Genomic DNA, 25,511 nt, shown 5'->3' with positions numbered 1-25,511 from the left:
CAGCCTCAGCTGCTCCTTCCCTGTGGGTCTGAGCTGTGTCCCCTCCATGGGAAGGATATTTTTCTTCTGGAGAGAGGAAGGTTGTGAGAATTGAGTTGCTCTGAAATGAGCTCAGCAGTCCCTCAGCACAGCCTCAGCATCACAGGCAGATGAATGCAATTCAAGATCCCGAGAAATAAAACATTTCCAAACCTGACATCACACAAGTGCTCACATTCCTTTGCACATCAGTACCAGTTCTTTACATTGATCAATAAAAACAAAGTATGATTGAAGAGGACACATCCCTCCCCTCTTTCATTCCTGTGGCAGTCATTGATTCCAGGGGGAAAACACTTGGCCTGTCCTGCTCAGCTTCTCAAATGCCACCTTTGTCCAGGCACAGTCAGGAACTGGAATTGCTTTGGTGCCCAGAATGGATCAGGACCTGGGAATGTTCAAGCTCTGCAGCTGTGTCCCAACTGTCCTCTCACAAACAGCTTCAGGGAAGGGTGATGGAGGCCTGGGAGAGAATCTGCAGGTGTCAATTTGCTTCTTGAGATAAAGAGTTCATGTGACAGGAAAGAAAATGTTAACAATTATCAGAGAAAAATCCTAAGCAGAGAAGAAGCCCTTGTTCATAACTGTGAGGAATAACCAGCCTTGGAAAGAAGAGAATCCTTGTGTGTATCTGTTAATAATGGACAGATGCAAAGGGGGAACTTGACCTAAAATTGACTTTTTATGTGTTTGTGGACAAAACCACGTTGTGACAAAATTTTAGCATGGCAGTATTTGGTGCATGGATAGGGTGAAGTTGGAATAAAATCCTGCAAGGGGTTAAACTGCACAATCACCCTGACTTTGGGTGGAAAACAGGGGACTAAGCTGGAGGAAGATCCTGCTCCCCACGTGTGCTCTGTGTGCTGCCTGCACACACCTCTACATCACACCCAGAGTTACACAGACACACTCTTGGCAAAAAAAATAATTATTGACATCGAGAAAGTATATAAAAGTCCCTTCTCCCCCCTAAAAAGAAGAAAATGCTTAAAAATATCAGTGTCATCCACATGAAATCCACATGTTTGGTTTGCTTTACAGTTGAGTTGAACTCAGAAACTCTCTACATCTTTAACATCCTCAGGAATCATGGAAGTGTTGCTCTTCCTGGACATGAACCAACTCCAAATTCTGAAATGGAAAATAAATAAAACAAAGAAAAAGCAAAACTCCAGATAATTAAAGCATTCAAGAGATCTTTTCATTACAGCAAACCCCAACTTTTAATCTTTTCTCTGAGCCTGGCTGCAGCTTCTCAGCTGCACAAACCTTTTCACTCTGGACTTTCACCCTCCTCAGAGTCCCAGTGCAAACATCCCAACAGAGCAGGAAGGGAAATCCATTCCTGGGCAGAGGGAGGGAAGGAGCTTTGGCACTGTTTTCCCTTGGTTTGATCACAAGGAAAATGCTGGGGAAGGCAGCAAATAATTCCCTCTGCATAATCTCAGACACTATCCAAGAGACCTCTGGTCTCTCCAAAGTGCTTAAAGCTTTTCCCTTCAGTGGGAATCATGAGTGAAAAGTGCCTGATGGGTTAAATCCTCATTTCTCACTGAATATAAACCCATAACAATGCCCTGGAAATTCTGCCCATGGTTTCTCTTCCCTGATGCTCTATTGGGATTTTCAGCTGACAGAATGTGGTTCTCAACTCTGACCTGAGGTTGGCAGGCAGATTAAGGGCTCAAACAATTAGTTAAGGCTAATGAAGCCATGGATGTGCTGGAATTCACTGCACATCACTGGCACTGTCTGGGTAACACTGCTCAAAGCTCAGCAATGAGGGCAGTGCCAGGGAGAATCCCAGAAGAGCCTCACCTGTGAGGGTTTGGGAAATGCACAAAATCAGTGATTGCTTGGCAAAGAAGGGAGAGGCACAGCCAAGCTTTGTCTGTCCTGTCACATCTGTCCTGTGACACCTCCAAAATGCACAGCTGGGCAGCGGGGGAAACATCTGCCCTGGGTCCAGAGACAGCACAGCCTCTGATCTCTCATAGAAACAGACTGGGATGGAAATCTCACAAACACACTTCTGGGGTGATCAAAAGTAGCAACAATCTCAAAGGATTCCTGTGTCCCAAATCCACCACAAGGGCCATGTTCTCACCTGCAGCCTGAATGTGCATGGAGAGGCTCTAAAATCTGGAGGAGAGGGTCCTGAAGGTCGTTCCAGCTAAAGATCCCATCATGTTCTTATCAAACCCTTGCTAAAAAAGCAGAAACATAAAGTGCATATCAATTTCTACACTGAGAGAAGGAATTGAGCAAAGTGTGCTTCATCCTCAGCCAACCTCCTCTGTCAGCTCCCTGGGTACTTCTGTCACCCTCACTGCTGAACTCCACAGAACCACAGAACCATGGGATGGTTTGGGTTGAAGGGACCTCAAAGCTCATCTCACCCCACCCTGTGCCATGGGCAGGGACACCTTCCCCCAGGCCAGGTGGCTTCTCCTTGCACTGCCTTCCACCAACCCAGAGCTGGACCCTTACAGGTTTTTGGAGGGAACTTTTATTGAATCATTCACTGAGTATTGTTTCATTTAGTTCCTCATCCTGCAAAAAGAGCAGAAGCCTTCACATGGTGCATGCACCCCTGCAGACTCCCATCCTCCTCCCTGACAGGCACCTCTGCAATAAACCTGTGTGTGAACACCAGAGTGACTCAGTCACACCAAAATGAGCTGGGCTGTGAGCAGAGCCTGCCACAAAACCACCCCAGCTCCTGTGCAGAAAGGCCTCACTGTCAATGTGGGAACAGACTTTGGGTGCTCTGCTTTTGCCTCCAGGTGCTCCCCCTTTGTAGGGATCCCTCCTTCTCTTTAATTTGGCCCTGTACTCCCTGCAGGTGCTGCTGCTTTTGAGTTGGAAAAACCCAAACTTGTTTAAAGAAAGCCACTGGGAGCTGGAGCTGGGAATTGGGAATTGGGAGCAGCTGGAGCTGGGGGCTGGAAATTGGGAATTGGGAGCAGCTGGAGCTGGAGCTGGCTCAGTGCCTGTTTGGCTCTGCACTTTCTCAGCTTCTGTTGCAGGGAGTAAAACAAATCCCAAATACTCCTCTCCTCTTGGTCTGAAAGTTACTCTGAGTGCAGGGGGGTGTAACCACAGGGCAGGGCTATGGACAGAGAAGAAAATGAGGGGAAAGAGAGGAGGGACCTTGCCAGGCACCTGCTGGAACCCGATGGGCTGCAGTGAAGGAATCCTCTAAATGAGGGTGGAACAGCCCAGAGTGGGGGAGCTGTGCTGGGGACCATTCCAGCACCCAACCCAGGGAGGAAGGTGTCTGACACAGGCATGACACCCTCTGCCTTGTGCCCAGAGTGAGTCCCAGCAGTGTCCCCCTGCCACCTGCTCAGATGCCAAGTGCTCCAGGCTCCTCCTGGGCCCTGCCCTCCTGGCTGCTGGATCAGGGCCTTCACCAGCTCCCCACCTGAGCAGGTGAACAGCCCAGGGCTGCTCCTGACCCCCAGAAGCAGGAGTGCTGTCCTTACCTGCTTCAGCACACTCTGCAGCTCCCTGTTGGACCAAAGGTCTGTCAGGAGAAGTCGAGCAGCTTCAGCTGCTTTTGGACAGGAGCTGGGAAGGTGAAAGCAACAGGAGGATTATGGCAGGCACAGAGCAGCACCCCACAGGCACTGCTGAGCACTGGGACAAACCCCACAGGCACTGCTGAGCACTGGGACAAACCCCACAGACACTGCTGAGCACTGGGACAAACCCAGGCACTGCTGAGCACTGGGACAAACCCCACAGACACTGCTGAGCACTGGGACAAACCCCACAGACACTGCTGAGCACTGGGACAAACCCAGGCACTGCTGAGCACTGGGACAAACCCCACAGACACTGCTGAGCACTGGGACAAACCCAGGCACTGCTGAGCACTGGGACAAACCCCACAGACACTGCTGAGCACTGGGACAAACCCCACAGACACTGCTGAGCACTGGGACAAACCCCACAGACACTGCTGAGCACTGGGACAAACCCAGACACTGCTGAGCACTGGGACAAACCCAGGCACTGCTGAGCACTGGGACAAACCCAGACACTGCTGAGCACTGGGACAAACCCAGCTCCAGCTGGCCATGAACAGGACTGTCAGTAACACCCTCCTGCTCTCTCAGCAATGTTGTGTGACAATTGTCACCAGAGCAGGGCAAATGAAAGAGAGAGGAGGATCTGAGTGGGAAAATGAGCATAAAACTGAGCGGAGTCTGGAATTTGAGAGAGGGAAAGAGAAGGGAAATAGTGCCAGCCCTTTGCTGGAGTGTGCAGGGACTGCCAGCGTGGGTGGATCTCCTGGGAGGGGGCAGAGCGCGGGCTTGGAGCTGCCTGGAGAGGACAAGGGATGGGAGCCTTTGCAATAACAACATCTGCAAGCAGCCCAGAGCCCTTACTCAGCACAAGGGAACAGATACCTGCTCACGTAACAGCTCGAAACCGTGAGTCATCGCAGGACCTTTTATAATTTTGGAACATTTCATACCCAGATATGCCCTCCCTGCTGGCTCCCATGGCTGCTCCTCATCTCCTGGGCCTCCTTCTGGCTGTGGGACTCCTGCTCTGGGCTCAGGGCAGCAGCCCCAGCCTGTCCCACCCAGGATGATGGAGAGGAACAGGACCAAGCTCAGGACCCTCCCTGTCTGATACAGCTCCACAGAACCTTGTGCCCTCAAAAACATTCCTCAAAACAGTCCCCAAAAGCCTACAAGAAATGGGACCAATAGATCATGAGGAACCTGGAACATCAACTCCACATTTGGAGTGTGGCAGGACAGGGATGGAACCACATCCAGTAAATTTTGAGGCGTTTCTCTGATATACACAGCAGCTGTTACCAAAGAAATGATTGAGTTTAACTTGGTCATAAACTTCAAAGGTGTTGTGCAGCTCCTAGTGTTGTGTGGAGGACTGGAGGACAGCCAGAAATTCCTGAGCAATGCTTTGGGACAGAAAAAACAGGTTTTATTGCCAAATCTGTTCTGTAGTTATAAGCACACTACGCTCTGTCACCAGAATGACAATGTTTTAAAACATTTTTGCCTGAAATGTCTGTGGCTGAAAAGCCATTAAATCCCTACAAACCCAAGGTACCTGTGATCAGACAGGCAGAGCATGAACTGAACTCTCAAGGATTTGTAGTTTCAAGTTGTTTCTCTCTTCCTAAGCCAGAGTAATTCTCTCTTATTTTTGAAAAAAAATTACTTCTAATAATGCTAAATAAGTGCTTTTTGCCACTATGTCTCCAGAGAACACCTCAGAAGTTTTGTATTTTCAAGCCAAAATTACCAGCATCAGTACCTGAGTCATTTATGAATTCAGGCAGAAGTTCTGAACTCTTCATTTGAAGAACTGGCATTGACTGTTCCTTCCAGCATTGACTGCTACAATTTAGATATAAAAACCACAATATGGGCTGGTGGAGTGTGATGCCACCTTCAGCAGGTAAAGCAGCATATCCCAAACAAAACAGTGTGAATATAGCAGTGGGTAACACAGAGCAGAATATCAAGGACAGCTGATTTGGGGGGGAAATTCCTTAATAACAAATTGCCTGAAAATCAAAGTTGATTTTAATACCATCTGTCTCTTACAAATAGAATTATTCATGAAAAATTGTGGAAAAGCAATGAGGGAGATGTCCCCTGGTGGCAGTGGCAGGAGTCATCCAAAAAGCTACAGATGTAACAAAACATAAACAAGACACAATCAGAAGGAGATGGTGGGGAATGGGGAAAAACAGAGTGGGGGCGACGAAGACAAACATCTTGTCCACAGATATCAAATAATGGGGAGGAATAATCCTTCCTCAAAGGACAAATGTACAAAGAACTTAAGGTGTGTCACTGAGAATGCCAAGGAATTCCCAGAACAAGCAAGAGATTATGAAATTGATATCAAGGTGCAATCTTTGGCAGAAATAGGAAATTGGAAATCTGTGGATAAGAATTCTCTGGCACAGGGAATAATCAAGGGAAGACCTGAGGCTCTTGAAAGATTAATTTTGGTGAAATGCTGTGGTGCAATTGAACTGCAAAATAAAACTGCAGTAGCAGAAGTGTGAAAAGTGAAGGAACAAAGAGAAACAGAAATAAATCCATGGTAAAGGGATAAACTGCAAATGTTACACTATAAAGCACAAGGAAAGATTTTGGGAAAAGCTTTGAGTGCAGCCAGTAGAATTAATGAGGAGAATTTCAATTTAATTAGTGAAATAAGGTTGCTTGAAAATGAGCAGAGAAATGTTTTTCAGACAGAAAAGGAAACCAAACACTCTAATAAATCTGGTCCAGGGGCTTGATTTTCAGAAACACCACCAGAAATTGAAGGAAGTATTAAATATTTTGGCAACTTCAATTAAAAATAATGAAGAGTGAAGGAACCCCATTGACCACGAACTCCATGTCATAGAGGAGAGCATCTGCTCTATGACAATTACTTAATTGGGATGCTCCAGGAAGAAGTAGAAACCACATCCATCAGATAAACTGCTGAACCCTTTCAGCCTTTCTGTCAGAACCCAGCTATGAGAAACATGAGGAGAAAGAAACATGGGAAGGGAGGAGAACATGGGAAAGGACAAGATGCATAACTCACTGGTCTGGAACCTGGAGTCTCTTTCTAAGCTATGCCCCTGCAGCTGTTTGAGCAGGTGGAGCTCCTGGTTTGCAGCTGGCAGTGCAGTGAGAGCCCAGCTCAGCAGCACAGGGCAGGATCTGTGGGTGGCACAGGGAGGGAGCACCCAGACACCAACCCAGCCTGGGGGTCAGGGAATGTCCACAGGGACCTGAGGCAGATTAACAGAGAAAACTGCAAAGTCCTGACAGGGTGCAGGGTGTCCCTGGGTCCCCCCTGGTAATCAGGCACCCCTGAGCCCTCGTGCCCCCATCTCTGCTGCCTGCAGTGCTGGCAAGGAGCAGGTTGATGATGTGGGACTCACCACATTGAGAACCACAGTGGGCACCTGGGGGCTTCAGCCACCCCCCAGGAGACGTGGAAATTTATTGATTTCCAGTGGGGAGGGGGAGGCTCTTTCTGATGTAGGACTGGACAAATCCCACCCTAATTTTTCTTGTTTATCTTCACAGGCAGCATGTGACACTGGGAAAATTTCACCTTGGACCCAGCAAGAGCCAAAAATCTCTCCAACATCTGCTCTGTTGGGACAGCCTGAAATAATACAGCCTGGACAAGTAAGATTAGTCCTGGGTGGAAATTGTTCTCTTTTTCTTTTTCTGTAAGAAGTGAACAGCATAAAAATCTTTGAGGACAAAAATGAATAATGGAGGCAAAGGAACAACTCAAGTGTTGGACATTGTAAGAACTGGGGAGTTTGTCAGAGGACTCTGTGATCCAGGCAGGACTGGAGACATCTCCAGAGTTTGGTAACTCCTCACAGCTCAGTGACTCACCTCCAAGAAAGCTCATCCCCAGCAGCCAAGGCAATTAAAGTGTTCCCAGCCCGGGTTGTGCAAGGCTGTGCTGGAGCAGCAAATTACTGAGCACTGGGCTGAGGAGCCACAGCAGGACTTCAGCACGAGTAAATAGCATTCAAAACAAGGAGGGCTTAGGAGAGGGCTGGGTTTCATGGTAATTGGGCTCATTGGAGAGTGGAAGCAAGCAAAAGCAGCAAATAGAGCAATGCTCCTTGGCCCAGGCCCAACCCAAACAAGGAGGCCCCGTGTAATGACAGAGAGTGTCTCTGCCATGGAACAAGAGGTGGATTGGAATAACTTTATCAAAGGATGATGAAGGCATGTAAATGGATTTTCACAACAGAAAACAATGGGTTACTTGTCTAAGGCATTTTAAAACAAAGACAGATGGCAGGAGAGATGAAAGCCTAGGAAAGAGAGAACATGGTTGAAGATAATAGAAGTTTAACACCAGTTTGGCCAGAAATGAACACAGAACTTGGCAAGGCTTGACAGGCTTGTGCTGCAGGGAATATGGATAACAAACAGGACAGAATTCCTACCACCAAACCCCAAACCAAGTCCTAAAATAGAAAGAGGTAAAATATGATAAGATTGCTCAGCTGGTGTAAAATACAGGAGTAGATCAGGAAGGTACCTAAAATAATTCCTGCCTATGTTCCCTCAGAGTTGCCTCTTGAGGAAGATGATTCAACTAAAAGATGAACAGATTTGCCCATAAAAGTTAAGTACAGTCCTTGAGTACCTACAGTATTGAACCGCAGACCTGACCTTCATGACAAGGTTTGAGGGAAGCCCAAGAGTCAGGAAGTCACTGACATCCCCTGCTCTGAGGGCTGGAATTTTTCATAGATCAGAGAACCCCAGAGTGGTTTGAGGTGGAAGGGACCTTAAACCTCATCCAGTCCCACCCCCTGCCATGGCAGGGACATCTTCCACTAGACCAGGTGGCTCCAAGCCCTGTCCAACCTGGCCTTGGACACTTCCAGGGATGGAGCAGCCACAGCTGCTCTGGGCAACCTGTGCCAGGGCCTCACCACCTTCATGGGGAAGAATTTACTCCTAACATCCAGTATAAATGTCTCCTCTTTTAGTTTGAAACCATTCCCTCTTGTCCTGTCACTATCTGCTTGTGTAAAAAGTCACTTCTCCTTTTTTTCATAAGCTCTCCAAGTACTATTTTTAAAAGACTTTAAGATATTGGTGCTTCAGTTTTTAGAAATTCCTAAAATTCAGCCATAAAGTTTCCAGAGGACCTTCTGCAAATCCACCTTGGATGGATTTGCCTCCATCCTGCCTGTTTCCAAGAAAGCAGTGCTGAGGATTTCTGCCCACCAACACACCCAGTTCCTTTATTGGGAAGGAATAATGCTCCAGCCTGGCTCCAAAGGGTGCTGGGAAGGCTCTGGGCTCAGCCTGGCTCTGTCCCTGCCCCTGCCTCGTGCCCCACACTCACCCATTCCGGCACAGGCTCACTACATTATTTAGCAAGTTGCTGGACAGGTAAGACTTTCCCAGGTGGGGGTTGGACATGATGAGGTTCCTCAGAGTGTAACAAGCTGATGTCATGATCTCCCCATAGCTGCTGGTGTTTCCAGACTGGAACGACAGGAGACGGGACACATCTGGGAGCACCTGGTGAGCTAAAGAGGTGGAGGAATGTTCCAATCAACATTTAAACACAATCTGGCACAAGTGAATGATGCTATTTGTGTTAACACCAAGCAGAGTTATCTCTGCAGGGAGACACTGAAGTGTTGGACAGCAATGGCATCGTTGTCATGAGTGGATTTTCCCAAGACAAAGTGAGGTCTGCAGCCCTTTGGAAGGGCAGTGTCGTTGGCCACAGACACTGAAGTCCAACTCAGTTCCCAAAACACTGTCACCCTCATGGTCCTGCAGGTTTGTCACTGTCCACAAAGCACAGCACGTGTCACACAGCACTGGTGACTGTCCTTGGGGCCAGAGGAAATGACACTGCTCTGCCCAGCTCTGGAGCATGGCTAGGTCTCCTTATGGGGCTTACAAAGCGAGCTGGGCAGATCCCACAGAGCTGAAAGCTGGGATCCAGCATGGGGGAAGGACTTACCCATGGTTTTGTGGAGCACAGGATGCCTGGACATGTTGCTGAGCAGAGAGGCCCCGGAGCGCACGACCTCGGAGCTGTTGGACTGCAGCAGCCGCGCGATGCGGGGCAGCCCCTTCTCCTTCAGCCCGATCATCTGGCTCATGGCATTGGACATCTGAGGGACAACACAGCAGCCCATGGTTACAGTGCCAGGGGAAACAGCTGGCACGATGGTCAGGCCTGGAGGAATGTGACTGCACCATAAAATGAGCACTGTACCATCCTTTCTCCTGCTGCTGTAATCCCACTCTGTCAGTTTTACCTCTCTTCCCCACAGCTATGGGAGCCTGGAGAAAAGGAGGCTCTGGGAGGATCTTCTGGCTCTCCTCAGCTCCCTGACTGGACGGTGCAGGGGGTTGGGCTCTGCTCCTACAGAACAAGGTACAGGACAAGGGCAAATGATCTCAAACTACCCCAGGGGAGGTTTAGATTGGATACTGGGGAAAATTCTTCACCAAAGCAGTTGCCAAGCAGTGGCACAGCTGTCCAGGGCAGTGGTGGAGTCACCATCCCTGGGAATGTTCAAAAAGTACGTGGATGGGGCACTTGGGCACATGGGATAGTGGTGACCATGGGTGAGCAGCTGGACTTAGTGATATTAGAGGGCTTTTCCAAGCTTAATGATTCCATTATTCTGTGACATTTGAAAAGTCAGCCTCTCATGTGCTGTGCTGGTGCTGTTCTTTGGAGCCCCAGAGGAGCAGCTGATCACTCAATTGACATTCCAAAAGCTGGAGAAGCTTTGCTTTCATGTCCACGTTGCCTTCACCCTTCACAACCCCCTGGCAGCTCCCTGCCCTGGCCCTTCACAGCTCCTACCATGCCACAATGGGCTGTTGGGGAGCAGGAACAGATAATGGATGCCTTTAAAAAGCAGTCTGAGGAACAAAAATACTCATCTTAGATGTGATCTTGTGCTTGTAAATGTAGAAAGTCTAAGGATGCAGCCAGGGCAGAGGAGCTCAAGCACATCTCCTGAATAAACTGCCCTTATTGACAGAACTTAAACTGGACTTCTCAGCTGCCCCACCAGAAAGGTTGATGGAGACACATGTCCATCAACAGTGAGATGGGAGTGGACAGAAGGGTCTGGAAAACATGTGCCCTGTTCCACATTCACACCAGCAGGACTGGGGTGTGAAAAGCACAGTTGAAGGATATTCAGAGCCATCCTCTATGAGCTAAAGGATCACAGCAAGCTCCATAAGCTCATCCCCAGATTCACTTTCCATCAAATGAGAGCAAACTCAGCAACTCCAGCTCCAGCTCTGAGCTGGAATGAGACCCTTGAGGGGAGGAGCCACTTCTGCACACCCAGACAAATTTCAGCCATTCCATGCCAGGAGGCTGAATTAAGTTGCTCCAGCACTGTCAGAGCTGGGTTTGGTTGTTTGTCCCTTGTGCAATGTTGTTGATTGCTGAAATTTTCTTTTCCTGGGAGCACAGAACTCCAGCCCCATTTCCCTGACCAGCTCTGCCCATATGTGACAGCCTCTCTCCACCTTCAGGTTCGTGGCACTGCTTAGTTAAATTGCCAAAAGTCAAGGTTCCCAATTATTTAGCATGGAAATGGTTGTGACAAAAGGAGATCAGAGCTGGCAGGTTAATGCCATCCCAGCAGGGAAGGCTCAGAGTGAGTCACCTGTGTCTCTGGGTGGGACACTCCCCACACGTGACACGCCTCTCCTACCTATGGAATCATTATCTCTTTATCTCCCCATCCATCTTATTTAAATTGGGATTGATGGAGCTGGGCACAAACAGACAAGTCAAGGGCTGTCCCAGGGGAGCAGCCTGCAAGGACGTGCCCAGGGCAGTGACGTGGGCCTGTGAGCCATGGCTGTGACGTGTCCCCACGGTGCCACAGCATCACCCAGCCCCTGGCACCGCCACGCTGCGTGCCCACGGGTCAGGGCATCTGCCACAGCTGTTTTACAGGTAGCTCTGAGGTGTGGACAAGCCACAATCCACAGCACAACCCACCCTGTCATTAGAGCCACCTCCCCTTGGAGCACATGCACAGGCGGTGGCTCAGCCCTTCTCCCATCTCTCATCACATCTGGCTGGGGGTGCACATCTGGGCTCACCCTCACTGCCACCCTGGGGGAGGCTGCCAAAACCAGCAGCTGCTGGCAGTGTGAGCAACAGACTGGGAAAACTTGGAAACCCAGAGTATGGGTCTGGGATAGATCCTTGGGATGCTGGCTGTAGCTCCCCATGAGACCCTGAGCTTGGAGTTAGGATCCCACTGATCAAACACTATGGAGAGACTGGCTGTGATGCCCTGAGGTTTAAGGAGGACATTTGCCTTTTTCATGGCCAAGAAGTGATGCTGATCAGGGACCTTAGAGGTCTTCCCAACCTGACTGACTCTCAGGTTCCATGAAGTGCTGACACATTTGGGTGCACACATGAGGAGGGGAGGGAAGCTCTTACCAGCCCTCGGCTCGCAGTGAGGTTCTGCAGAGCTCCAGCACAAGCCTCCAGGGTGGCATCCTTCTTGCTCTGGTCCATCAGGGACAGGTAAGTGCGGATGGCATCTGAGTGGTAGAGCCAGCTGGGGCCTTTGGGCTTGAAATCCTCCTCAGGAAGGGGAACCCCATACTCATCATTCTGCAAAGACATGAGAAACAGGGAGTTGAGATCCTGCTCTTCCTTTGCAGCCCCTGCCTGGGGTTGAACATCCCATTCCCAATCCCTCTGTGGCACATCCTACCTCCATTTTCCCACTCCTGCTGTTGAAGCAGCCTGTGAGAGTTTTGTCCATGTACACGCTCCGGGCCATGTGGTTGAGCTGGGTGTATTTGTTGGGAACTTCAGCATCCAGGCGGTAGGAGAGGTTGTGCAGGATGCAGATGCAGTTCTCCACAGACTGCATCACCCCCAGAACACAAATGCAAACATCACATTAGGCAGAAAACTATGGAGCAGCACCAGAGAGGGCATGGACTGGGCCATAATCAGCTTTTTAGCACCATAGATGCTCTTTAGCCCTTTTCAGGGAGCAAGGGATGGGAGGGAATGAGCTGGAATAGATGTGAAGGAGAGATCTCAGTGAGCTGCTGACCCAGAAAACCTTGGGAGGTCTCACTTGCCACAGACAAGTTGGCAAACAGGAAAAGAGAGTGTGAGAGTGGTTGGATCAAACCATGAAATTCTGAATCTTGAAATGCCCCTCTCACCAGGGGTAACTTCCAATGACTCTCTGAGTCACAACTACAGATCAGGTGACACTTTTTACCAAGAACAGGCTTTAAAGCTCCTTTCCCTGAATGCCAGAGTGCCCAACGGGACGAGCAAGAGAGAATTTTGGCTGGATACCCATAACCAATACCAGAACCTGTGGTTACATTTCCAAAGAACTGTGTTTTGTGTGTGCTGCTGGAAAGGGGCTTCCTGCAAAAGCCATCCCCAAAAGAGGGTTTGCTCAATCCAGAGAGAATTCAAAATAACTTTGGTAACTTTGATGGTTACATCTGAACGGTGTCTACAAACACATTTTTGTCCAAGGCAAGTGCTGCTCACACACAGCCATCAGTCACAGTCAGGGGACTGGCAGAGAGATGCCAACTCCTGCTGAACATGGTGCCAAGCTGGGGATTGCACACTTGAGTCCTGCTGGATGGCAAGATGTGGGGGTAAAGAGCAAGAGATGGAGACTAGGATGGTGGAATGGGGAAGGGGAAGGGGAAGGGAAGTATTCTGGGGACTCAGGAGACAAAGTATTTTACTGTTCCTCTGTGTCTGTTAAAATTTTAAAGCCCAGCTCTACTTCAGGCCCAGAGGCCCAAGGACTTACAACCCTCCAAGAGATCCCACTGTGGCTTGGAAGGACAAAAGCAGCCAGAGAGTCCAGCCACGTCTTGTTTGTTGGAAAGGGATTTTGAGGCATTCCCAGGGTTGCAATTGTTAACTGTGGGGCTGGGAGCCCAGGGCAGCAGCTGGTACCTTGTCATCAGGGCGGCTGGAGGCCACGCAGTTCTGGGTGTAAGTCATGACAGAGTCGATCAGGCCAGGGTAATTCCTCATGGTCTGGCGCCCCATGTCTGCAGAGCTCAGGTTCCTGAGAAGCCATCGAGGAGCACAGCAGGGGACAAAGAGGAGAGAGGGTGAGTTGGGCTCTGTTCTGGCTATGGTTGTCACTGAACTGGGGGATTTTTTGGCAGGTTCAGCAAGGCTGAAGAACTGCTCCTGTTCTGGAGGCCTTTGGTGGGACTGCACCAGTGCACAGCTCTCTTGCTGCTCCTTGGGACTGATTTCACTTTGAACATGTCCTGCAAGGAGCTCTGCATAGAAGACACCATCCTAGGGACAGTCCCCAGCAGGAGGCTGCCTCAGAGGCTCTGCATGTGCCACTACATAGACACTGTGTCTCCTGAGTGGAGTTTCCAAAGGGAAGACTGGCTAAAGGCTATCGGGGCTTGTTGTGATCATCAGGAAGGTGCACAGGGTTGTAAGCACAGACCTACCCAGAGTCAGCAGCAATATCTGGGTGGGAAATGGGCTGGAAATGCTGGAGAGCAGCAATGGCTCTTGCCAGAGGGACTGACCCATCTGTGAGGTCAAAATGGGTTCTTGGACATTGGCAGCTGTCAGGACAGGGGAGCTTTTCCAGTAACAGGATATGGGTTTTGTTGTTTTGCTCTGTTTTTTTGGTTTTTTTTTGTTTTTTTTTTTTTTTTTTTTTTTTTTCCCCTATTTTATTGCCTTATAGCTTGCAAATGAAAAACAAAGAGAGGCTGGCAGTGGTTGTGAGATATTCACTGCAGGCGTTCCAGAACTGGATCTGATGTTCACTGTGATTTGCAGCCTCCTCATTAACATGGATTCATCTGCAATCCAGAAATGCTTGAGCAGCAATGGCTCGGGCCCAGGGCAAACCCAGGGCTGTTCTCATCCCTGTGTTCTGATGTGGCAGGGCAGTGACTCAGAGTAGTCCTGGCTCAGCCCTTGGAGCAGGGGCTCTGGATCCAACCCCAACTTCCCTCACTCTCTCTGCTCCCCAGTCCTGCTCCCTCAGGCCTCTGGAGCTCCCTTGCTGACCTGCAGCTGCCAGTCTTCCTTGGGATGTTGGGCACTGCTGCCACAGACTGGATCATTTTCAGGAGGTAGAGCCTACCTCTAGTTAAACTCCACAAGATTTTTACAAGCTGTTGCCATTGTCTTTCCCTCATTTTAATGGGATATTTTATGGTGTTGTAGGCTGGGATGGCCTTAAAGCAGAGCAGCTCATACCCACTGCACCCCATACATCCCGAGCTGCAGCTGCTCGGGGAGCTGCCTTCCAGGACAGGCAAGGAGGGAGCAGCACTCCCTATCTCCCAGACACGGTTCCCAGCCACAGAAGCTGATGGTATCAGGTCTCCAAAGGCCCTGCCATGATCAGCCTCTCGTTTCATAAGCAGCTCCAGCTCCTGCGAGCTGCATGTCTGGGAAGGGCGCGGCCGGCGCTGCCTCCCTCGGGGAGAGCTTCCCTTGATGAAAGCACCTCATTATACAGGGCAGGTTTTTTGCCCCACTTGTTCCCATTGAGACAAGGAGCTCATATCCAAGTGGAGGAGGAAAGTAGGAGAAACAGCAAGTCAGGGCGAAGATCCTCTACAAAAGAACTCTGGTTTCCCGTGAACAAAATAAACTACTCTGGGCTCAGTCTGCACCTCCTGTTTCGTAGCTGAGTCTCCAGATGAAATGAGCCAGGAAAAGTCCTGTACTGCACTAAAACAGTTATCAAAAGAAGTGGGAAAATGCTTGTTTTCCCCACATAGAGAATTCTGTCTTTTTGTCACCTAAATCCTAAATCGGTTTGTTTTCTCTGAAAGCCTCAAAACTCTATAAGCAAAGTTTGTCCAGTTTCCTGGTCTGAGCTAAACACTGATGGTGATGGGTTTCCCTAGTACACAAAACAGCTTCCATTTTTTTCTGAGAAGAGATTCAGTAAGAACAAAATTATTAAAATAAAAAGCTACTAGAAAAGTATTCTACATGCAAATTTTTTCTGCACCTTCTCTTATTCAAGAAAACTTTCTCAAGGAGAATTTTTCATGACGCAATTGTAATGAGCATGAATTCAGCTCATTGTAAGAGGATTTAGATGGCTTTAGCTTTTGCCCACAGACACAAGCTACAGTCAGTCCCTGCCTGGTGACTCACCTCAAACACCCTGTGGCATTGAAGAACACTTCTGGGTCGATAATTTCTCGTGTCCTGTTGCAGCTGCCATCAGACCAGCCCGAGAAAGGGATGATAACACAGTCTGTCAGCACAGGCAGAGCCTCCTGTATCAACTCTTCTTTTAGTTCATCAGTGGAGGAGAGGTTCCAGAGCAGTCCTAGGAAGGATGTGGGACACAAGCTCAAGCACAAGGTCAGGGCATTAGGAACTTTGTTTAGCTCAGGGTGATTCCAGCACCAAAATCCTTCTTCCCTTCACCTCTCTGAGCTGAGGGTGCAGAGGCTGACTGAAACCTCAGTCCCTGTCCACCCCTATGGGAGACAGGCAGGATGGGTCCACATGGAGGTGGGCATTTAAGCATCCTTCCTCCTCCCAAAATTGCTGTTTATTGCTATTAGGTTGCGGGGGACAGCATCTCTCCAGGGAAAGACAGGCTTGCACATAAAACTTGGGACAGAGTTGAGGGTGACCTGCATCAAAAAACTCCCATCAACTCCTCAGGCAAAGGTGAGGCACCAAGGAGAGAACCCAGCCAACCCTACTGGGGTTGGCAACTCCCTCAGCCATTCCTGGAACAGCACAGGGGCCAGAGTGCAGGGAGGTGTGGGAATGGCAGGGTGACCATATCTGGGAGGGGACCTGGGGCAGGTGCTTCCCCAACAAGCACTGAGGAAGTGAGGAACATGGAAGGGCCAGGACCTCCTCTGCTTTCTGATCTAGGTCCCCCTTTGGTGCAAGAGGAACAGAAGAGCCCCCCTATGTGCTAGGGTAGCACCAGGACTGCAGACCCCAGGCAAGGGGAACCTCATGGCTGAGCAGGCTCGGGGTACCTGTGAGCTGTTTCTGGATTTCAGTGTTCCCTGTCCTGCGGAGGAGGCTCACACACTCCCTGATCCCGTTCTGCCGCCGGGTTTCGATCTTGTTGGTGGGGTTCTTGAACACCAGGTTCCGGAGGGCTCCGGCTGCTGCCCGCTGCACGTTCTGGTTCTGGCTGCGGAGCAGCTCCACGAGCTTGGCAATGCCCCCCAGCCGATAGACCTGGACAGGACAGACACGGGACATGAGCATGGGGCACTGGGAGAGACATGGGACAGACATGGGACAGACATAGGACATGAGCACAGAGCACTGGGAGAGACACAGGACAGACACAGGACATGAGCATGGGGCACCAGGAGAGACATGGGACAGACACGGGACATGAGCATGGGGCACCAGGAGAGACATGGGACAGACACGGGACACGAGCATGGGGCACCAGGAGAGACACGGGACAGACACGGGACATGAGCATGGGGCACCAGGACAGACATGGGACAGACATGGGACAGACACGGGACATGAGCATGGGGCACCAGGAGAGACACGGGACAGACACGGGACACGAGCATGGAGCATCAGGAGAGACACAGGACAGACATGCGACATGAGCATGGGGCACCGAGACAGACACGGGACAGACATGGGACATGAGCATGGAGCACTGGGACAGACATGGGACAGACATGGGACATGAGCACGGCACCAGATCAGACACAGGCCATCAGCACAGAGCACAGGACACTGCTGGGACAGGGACATCCAGAAGTGCCCCAGCAGTGCCAGGGATCAGACAGCCCACCCTGGGGGAGCTGAAGAAGCAGAGCTGCCAGGGAATGAGGGCCAGAGATGACAAATCTGGTTCAGGCTGTGGGTCACGAGCTGCTGGGCTGGAAGTTGGAGCCAAAAGCTCAAACTGCAGGAGTGGCTGTCTGTGAGTAATGGCCATGGACAGAGTCCTTTGCTGATGGAAATGGGCTCCTGCAAACTTTCACCCACCTCCACAGTCTGCACCGAGTGGAAATGCTGCCTTGCCCATGAGCAGAGGCCATTTATAGCCATCTAATGACATGCTGTGGTCATTTATCTGCAGCCCGAGATCACAGGCTGAGCTCAGAGGGATGGTCACGGCCGGTGTCACCACCCTGGAGGTCAGCCCAGGCAGCGGAGGGAGCCCAGCCCCGCAGGACCCGCACACGGAGCTCTGAGGGCGGATCCTGCAGCTGAGCTCTGCCAGCAGGCAGTGGAGGCAGCCCAGCCCCGCAGGACCCGCACACGGAGCTCTGAGGGCGGATCCTGCAGCTGAGCTCTGCCAGCAGGCAGTGGAGGGAGCCCAGCCCCACAGGACCCGCACACGGAGCTCTGAGGGCGGATCCTGCAGCTGAGCTCTGTCAGCAGGCAGTGGAGGCAGCCCAGCCCCGCAGGACCCGCACACGGAGCTCTGAGGGCGGATCCTGCAGCTGAGCTCTGCCAGCAGGCAGCGGAGGGAGCCCAGCCCCGCAGGACCCCGCACACGGAGCTCTGAGGGCGGTTCCTGCAGCTGAGCTCTGTCAGCAGGCAGTGGAGGGAGCCCAGCCCCGCAGGACCCCGCACACGGAGCTCTGAGGGCGGATCCTGCAGCTGAGCTCTCCCAGCAGGCAGCGGAGGCAGCCCAGCCCCACAGGACCCGCACACGGAGCTCTGAGGGCGGATCCTGCAGCTGAGCTCTCCGAACGCTGAGCGCTCCCGCTGCGGGATGTGCTCTGCAGCGGATCCCGCCCGGAGCCCGTCCTGCCACAAACACCCTCGGCTGAGCCTGCTGAAAATGGACAATGAGCGAGCGCCTTTGGGAGGGAAGGAAAACAAGCGCGAGCTGGGATGAGTCACCGACCTGCTCTGGCACATCCTCCTGGGAAGGATGGCACGGCCCAGCGCTCAGAGAGGGTTTGCAACGGTAACAAAGGGTGTGGCCAGCCCACAATGGGGCACCTGAACGTGGGCTGGGCACCTGCACTCATCCAGGCACCGCCAGGGCACAGGGGCACAGCCCCACATCCGGCAGTGCTTCCAGCTCCACTGCTGTGCCAGCACAGGGAAAGCCACTTCTAAAGGGTTGGCATGTCAGTAAAACCAGGGTGGGGATAAACTCTGGTGACATCCTTGCCACAGCAGATCCATCCCTCAGTCTGCCTCCTTTGCTGCATGTTGGCAAAGGAATTGATGAGTAAGAGCATCAGAAAAATAACCTGTGCTATAAGAAGGGCTTCTCTGTAGTCAGGTATCACAGAATCACGGAGGGATTTGGGTGGGAAAGAACCTCAAAACATCCTGTCCTACCCCCCGCCATGGGCAGGGACACCTTCCACTGTCCCAGGGTGCTCGAAGTGCCACCCAACCTGCCTTGGACACTTCCAGGATGGGGCAGGCAGCATTATGGATGTGCAAAATTATCTTTGTACATGGTCACTAATTAGCCCATTGTCTCAGGTGGCCGAAATAGTCTGGAAAAGGGCTGTGGAAAAGGCTGGCAAAGGGCTGCAGGGTCACTGGCCAATGCCCAGCAAAGTTCACAGTGGGATTTAAAGCAGCTTTTATCTGGCTCTGACTCTGTAGCTCCGAGATAGTGAAAGATTGATGTGGTATTGGGTGCAAGATTGATGTGGAACTGGGTACAGTTGCCCCCAGGAGAGGACACTGGGTGGCAGCTTCCACACTGTCAAGCCCCATCACCCTGTGCCAGAGCAGCTTGTGGTGACAACAGGAACAGTCTCCCTGCTACCCAGAAACTATTCCAGGCATTAAATCCTGACCAACTGCTGTTGTGAGAAAGTGGCCATCAATAGCTGAAAAATCTACTTAATTAATACCTGGGCCTGACTAAAGAGGCACAAAGCACCCTCATGAAAACCAAGGGAACCTATGGATCCTTGGCATTAAGGAAACCAATCCCATCCCTCTCTTGTGCCATCAGCCCTGGTGTGGCACTGGAGGAGTCTGCTCACCTCCTGCTTGGCAGACTCATCCTGGAAGCAGGTGTGCTGCAGGTAGTAAGCCCCCATGGCTTGGTACTTGTCATCAGAGGAGCACAGGAGCTGGATGGCCTTCTGGATGGTCATGGTGCCAGCATCAATCTCATCACCACAGATCCTGTGTCAAAGAGAAATACAGAACTGGGTGAGTGCTCAGCCCTGACAGCTATGCCAGCACTGCGAGTTATTGGGAAGGAATCAATGACAAAATATTATCACATTGCAACACAGACCACACAGTGCACTTCTAGTGGATCTCTCTGTCTCAAAAAAAGAGATGGTAAATGATGGAAAAGACAGTGAAGAGCACTAAGGGTAATAAATTCCAGATCCAGTCTATCCACAAGCAAAGGAGACAGAAAATGAAAGCTGGGTTGAGGTGGTGGATGTCTGACCATGCCCAAAATGGAAGTTTAATAAAGAGAGAGCCAGTTCAGTGTTCCCCAAATAAAGGAGTGAGTGGACAGGAGTGAAACCATCCACCAGGTGATGAGGACAAGGTCACACAGGCAGGTGGTTTTCCCACAGCATGGGATTCTTTGATGTGAAAGGTGATGCAAGCAGAAATGTGAGTGCAGTTGATGGTCTTGGGAAGCTCAAGCAGATCCCTCAGTAAAAGGCCTGTCTGGAGTGATGGGATGGACAAATAGGCAGCTTATGAGATGCTAATAATAGCTCTGAGACATCCTGCTCCCAGGGGATGTTCACTCTGGCTGGCTCCAAGCTCTTATAAAAGCTGACCACTGTCATCATCCCTGTTAGAGGTAAAGAATGTGCCTGCAACTCAGGAGGAAGGTTATGAATTCCTCTGGCTTGTGGCAGGACTGGAACCTCGGGAGAAACACAAACATCTGGAGGTTCTCCCACTTGTTCAGAAACGTGAAGGTCCTGCTCTTTTTGGCTTGTTCTTATTCAGTACCATCTGTGATGGTTTAACCACATAAAATTAGAAAAGGGTCCAAACAGCAAAGCTTGTTTGTGCTTCCAGTTATAGAAATTAATGTAATTGAAGGTTCCTGTCTCCTCTCAGCACCCTTGCAGCTGAATCCTGCAGAGGCTGCATGGGGATCTCAGCTCATGGCAGTGGTGACTGCATTAATTTGCAAAGTCCAGGACTGAGGAGAGTCAAAGCCAAACTCCTGCTTGGTTTTCTGTCAGCAGTGACAGGATACAAATGAGAAAGGCTTCATTAGCAGTGGATGGAATCCAGAAGTGTGACGGCTTTCCCAGGCCAGTGAAGCTGTGGCTGTGCCTGGCTGATGATGTTCCCTGGGACTGATGGGGAGATTCACCTGGAGGAAATCACTCCCTGATTGAACCACATTTATTTATACACATTTTTTTCTACATGTCATACCAGGAGTGACTCTGTAGAGGGGCTGCTCAGCTTCAGACAATGCCACAGATCAGCAGAGCAGTGGTTTTTAATAAGTTCTTTAAATAAACCCATTACATTTGAGGTGTTAAACTTCACCACAAGACAGTAGCACTTCCAGGCATGGGATGGACAGAGTTGCTTTGACTGTGCCAAAGGAATGTAAAGAATAAAGGTCTGGAAAGGACATGTGGTCACCAGCAGCAGCACCTACAGTGAGATAAAACATTTCTCCTTATGAATCTAAGGGCTCCCCTCCACACAGCACAGAGCAGGGAATAATATGCACAATTCCACAGGGAATTTCACACAAAAGGCAGCATGAAGGACTCTGGTCTCACTGGCATAAAGCTACATTCAGCTTGCATCACTCAATCAAGCACCTGTGGAGTGAGTGGAAAGAATTCAGTGTTTTCAAAAACCACCTTGCCTATGTGTCTTGGACATTTTTCCTAAAAAAGGAAGAAGCCCTGCCCTCTGGAGACACCTCTGCCTCTCTTGGTATGCAGAAATGAAAGACAACAGTCTGGGGTTGGACCTGAAGCATTCCATGTCTAAGACTGGGTAAACCTCATTCCACTTTTATTTCTACACTGCAATAAAACATCACTTCCTCATAAGACTTTCCATCAGTTTGAACCTCTATCAAAACCTGGCACCAAGGAACTTCCATTACACTTGCAACAAGGAGAGACAAAACTGGAAAGACTAAGTAAACTAGAAATTATGGAGCCCCAGAAACCCTTGGGTTGGATCCAGGATGTGATTTTTTCTCAGTTTTTTTCATGCTCCTGAGACGATTGAGCTGAGAACTGATGGATCCTGCACCAGGGAGGGGCTTCTCCTTTGGGAACTGGGACCTGGACTGGAGGTATGGGAAGAGAGGCAGATTGGGAAAAATACCAGGTCAGTGGCCATGTAATCATAGTGATCTGTTTTGCTTTATAATTATTGAATCAAATGCACTTTTTCTGAGACAGAAGGATGTCCTCTTGATCCAGCTGCTCAAGAAAGGCAATTTGCTTCATATCCACTCTATAGAGGGACAAACCCTCCTTCAGCTGGGAAAAACTGGGATGCAGGTGCAGTTCTGTGGGAGGAAATGGGGAAGGTTCCCTTTCCCCTGCTGTGTCCTCAGCAGAAATTCACAGCAGCTCAGCAGTCAGGCTCAGTCACACTGTCCAGGAAGCAGCAGGGATTTCTCCTACCTGAGAATAAAATCACCCTGGCAAAGTCCAGCAAAGGGGAGACTGTTCCTCAGCTAGTCAGGGATATTCCCAACCAGATGCACACTGTGGGAACAACAACCTGCTTCAAGACAAACTCTTGGACTGAGCCATCTCCAGCCTGGGCAATGTGACTGGTAGGAACAGCTCCAAAGGTTGTTCTTCCACAAGAAAGAAGCAGACTAGGAAGAGAACACAGCTAGAAATTATTAAATGGAGACAAAGAAGATCAGATTCTGGAATGGAAGGCAAACAAATACTGAAGAGGATCAGTATCAGAGAAAGGAAATTTCCCTCACCTTTCATGAGCAGATTGTTTTGTGTTAATTCCCATCTAAGTTTCTGTCCTGCTTGTTAGGGCTACAGCTCCCAAGAGAGGAGGAATTAACAAATTCCATTGTTCATAAATAAAATCAGAGTAGAGACTCTCAAAACAGTGCTCAGCACATCCCAGCATTCTATCCCAAATAAAAACAAACCAAAATGAAGGTGCCTTTCATTGTACTCGGTTCTGCTTTCACCACCTGGCTTAGCCCTGAAGAATTAATGTTTTGATATTGATCAGCTTTAATTATCCCAAAAGACAAGAGATAGATCAGAAACCACCCTCAGCACCTTTCCTGTTTCAACAACTCCTGTCCTTCCCTCTGTTTGCTGTACTGCCAGAGAAGCTGAGCTCAGGAGGGAATGAATGGCTGTTGGGGACACAGTGTCCCTGAGCTTCAGGCACAGCACAGAGGCTGCAGCAGCTCAGCCAGGGCCAGGTCAGTGTCACCAGAGCCAAACGTGGCACCAAGAAATCCCAGAGGGTTGTCACAGTCTATACTGGCCCCTGCACAGCTGCCAGCTGAGGCATCCAAGACCTCTGCCAGAGCAACTCTGAGATGTTCTGGATCCCCAGGTGCCTGGACAGACACTCACATGGTCTCTAATGAGGTGTTTCAGTCTCCTCCACACTCAGAGGACTCCAAAGGGAAGAGCATCCACATCTCCCAGTGGGGCCAAAGGTAAGTGTGGGTTTGCAGGTGCCCATTAAAGGCTCCTGATCCCGATCAGCAAACCTCAGCCAGGCTGTCTGCAGACACCCAGCTCCCCATCCCATGCTCCCAAAGAAGAAACCCCCCTTCTCCAGGGGTGGGATGAGTCTGGGCTCTCAGCCATGTCTGCAGCTCAGACATCTGGGATTCCCTGAGAACAGCAAGAGGTGTTGGCTTTGTTAGGGGGTAACTCAGGGACCTGTCTCTGAATTCAGCCCCACTGGCACTGGCACCTCAGCTCAGAGAGAGGCATCTCCTGCAGTGCTGTGACCAGCTCAGACCACTGCAGGGCCACTGATACCACAGCCACCACCTTTCCCTGGCTGTGCCATGAGGCCCCTGGAGCACAAAGCACAACAGCTCTAAGCAGAGCTAATACAATGTCAGTCCCTGATGGGCACAGATTTCTTGTACCTCAGGTTCCAGTTGGAGGGGCACAAACATTCCAAATTTCCCAGGAGAATTAAACATCCCATTGTTTGTTACTGCTTCTTACCACTGCTCCCTGATGACCAAGCAGGATGTAGCAACTTTTATCCTGAGTGGGCATAAATAGTATCAATAACATCAATAACATTGCAACATGTAATTTAGCCAAAAGCTGCCTGCTCAGGGTGCTGCCCTGTCACCTGGAGCATGCTGCAAGTGCCACCCAGCGGAGGAAATGGTTCCAAGTGGGCAGATGTGGGTGGTCTCCACCAGCTGCTGAAATCACTGCAGTGCTGCAGCTTCTAGGGTGAAGTACTGCAGCTCTGGGGGATGTCACAAGAGATCAGGAAGGAGAAGGGTTCTGTGGAGAACAGGGAGTCCTGGCACCAAGAAAACTCCTCCAGCTCTACCAGACTCCAGAGAGCAGCATTTTGGCAAAATGTGAGTGCTGTTCATTGAGAGCAGCCTTTGGGCAGGAGCCACTGGAAAACCCCGAATGTCTGAGCCCAGGCCAGAGATGCTGAGCTTGGAAATGTTGATCCAGATATGACATAGTGATTACCAAGGCTCAAGTCTCTGAGTGAAGAGAAGTATGTCTGGAATCCCAGAATCACTGAGGTTGGAAAAGATCTCTGAGACCACTGGGCCCACCTGTGGCCAGTCCTCACCTTGTCACACAGCCCAGAGCACTCAGTGCCACATCCAAGTGTTCCTTGGGCACCTCCAGTGATGAGGACTCCTCCACCTCCCTGGGCAGCCCCTTCCAATGTTCAACAACCTCTTCTGTGAAGAAATTTTTGATGTGAAATTTTTCTGTGAGGAATTTTTTTTTTCCACAGACAGTGTGTCTTCCACAGACACACTGTCTATGGAAGAAATGGAACAGACATGAGAAGGTCCCTCTCTGCTCACTGAGGCAGGATCATGACTGGGGCTGGTGGAGGAGAATAAACTGCATGAGGAGTTTTAAATAGTGTTCAACCTCCTGATCTGGCAAACTTTGCAGAACTCAGATTTCATCACCAGGACCAACAGCACGGGGTGAGTCAACCCCTGTGTCATGATTTAGTTTTTAAGGGAATCATAGAATGGCTTTTCCTGACAAACAGTTCAGTGTTACACTGCTCAGCAGGCAGTTGGAAAAAAGGGGCTGTGGTCAGAGCTGCTGCTGTAAGAGGGAGGACTCTGAGAGATATCAGTTATCAGCTGTTATCAGTTATCAGCTCTTCCCTGTCTCATACAGCCAAACCCAGTTCAATAAATGGCAGCAATCACACAATCAAGGCCAGTTGTGGAAATTAAATAACTTTGTCACCAAATGCAGAGGGACTGCTTAGCACAGACAGTTTGACAGTTACTGCACAATCAGAATTTTGATACCTGCACACCACTGTTGCCATCTGAGAACACTCAGTGACCCATCCAGGTCACACCATCCAGGGAGACCAGATCCACAGCAGAGGATGATTGAGAAGCACCACTCTGGAGCCAGTCCATGGGCATTACAGAGTTTTGTGTCACAGACAGACCCAGTGGAGCACAGGTCCCACTGCAATCCCCCTCACAGCAATGGAAATCACCCCATGGATCACCTCAGAAAGCATGAAAAGCATCCAGCCCTTCCCTAGCTCTTGCAGGTTATTGGCAAACCTGCAGACAAGACATCCAACAGATCCCAAACCAGGAGATCTGCAGCACAAAAACTGAACACAGAATTCTCCATGTCATAGAGGGACAAACTGCACCTGGAGAATGACCACAATGGAAGGACAGAGCCCCAGACTGGGAACTGGCAGCAGCTGTGACCCTGCATGGGGAGGTTAATAATGGGGTACCTGCA

General features: G+C 50.2%; 1 protein-coding gene across 1 annotated transcript in view; it reads right to left on the bottom strand.

Moving 5' to 3' along the window:
- Positions 1-756: 756 nt before the first annotated feature.
- Positions 757-25,511, bottom strand: part of PKP1 (plakophilin 1) — a 48,497-nt gene continuing 23,742 nt past the window's right edge. Inside the window, exons 4-14 of the mRNA XM_058039888.1 lie at positions 19,578-19,722; positions 16,608-16,815; positions 15,757-15,934; positions 13,555-13,669; positions 12,323-12,478; positions 12,043-12,219; positions 9,568-9,721; positions 8,935-9,121; positions 3,531-3,615; positions 2,150-2,249; positions 757-1,173 (exon numbers count right to left, since the gene is read on the bottom strand). Of these exons, the coding sequence (XP_057895871.1) occupies positions 2,178-2,249; positions 3,531-3,615; positions 8,935-9,121; positions 9,568-9,721; positions 12,043-12,219; positions 12,323-12,478; positions 13,555-13,669; positions 15,757-15,934; positions 16,608-16,815; positions 19,578-19,722 (1,477 nt within the window). The 3' untranslated portion in view covers positions 757-1,173; positions 2,150-2,177. The remainder of the gene's footprint in view (positions 1,174-2,149; positions 2,250-3,530; positions 3,616-8,934; positions 9,122-9,567; positions 9,722-12,042; positions 12,220-12,322; positions 12,479-13,554; positions 13,670-15,756; positions 15,935-16,607; positions 16,816-19,577; positions 19,723-25,511) is intronic.

Source organism: Melospiza georgiana, chromosome 23, assembly GCF_028018845.1.
Source record: "Melospiza georgiana isolate bMelGeo1 chromosome 23, bMelGeo1.pri, whole genome shotgun sequence".
Lineage (NCBI taxonomy): Eukaryota > Metazoa > Chordata > Aves > Passeriformes > Passerellidae > Melospiza > Melospiza georgiana.
This window is presented reverse-complemented; position numbering and strand designations above follow the sequence as displayed.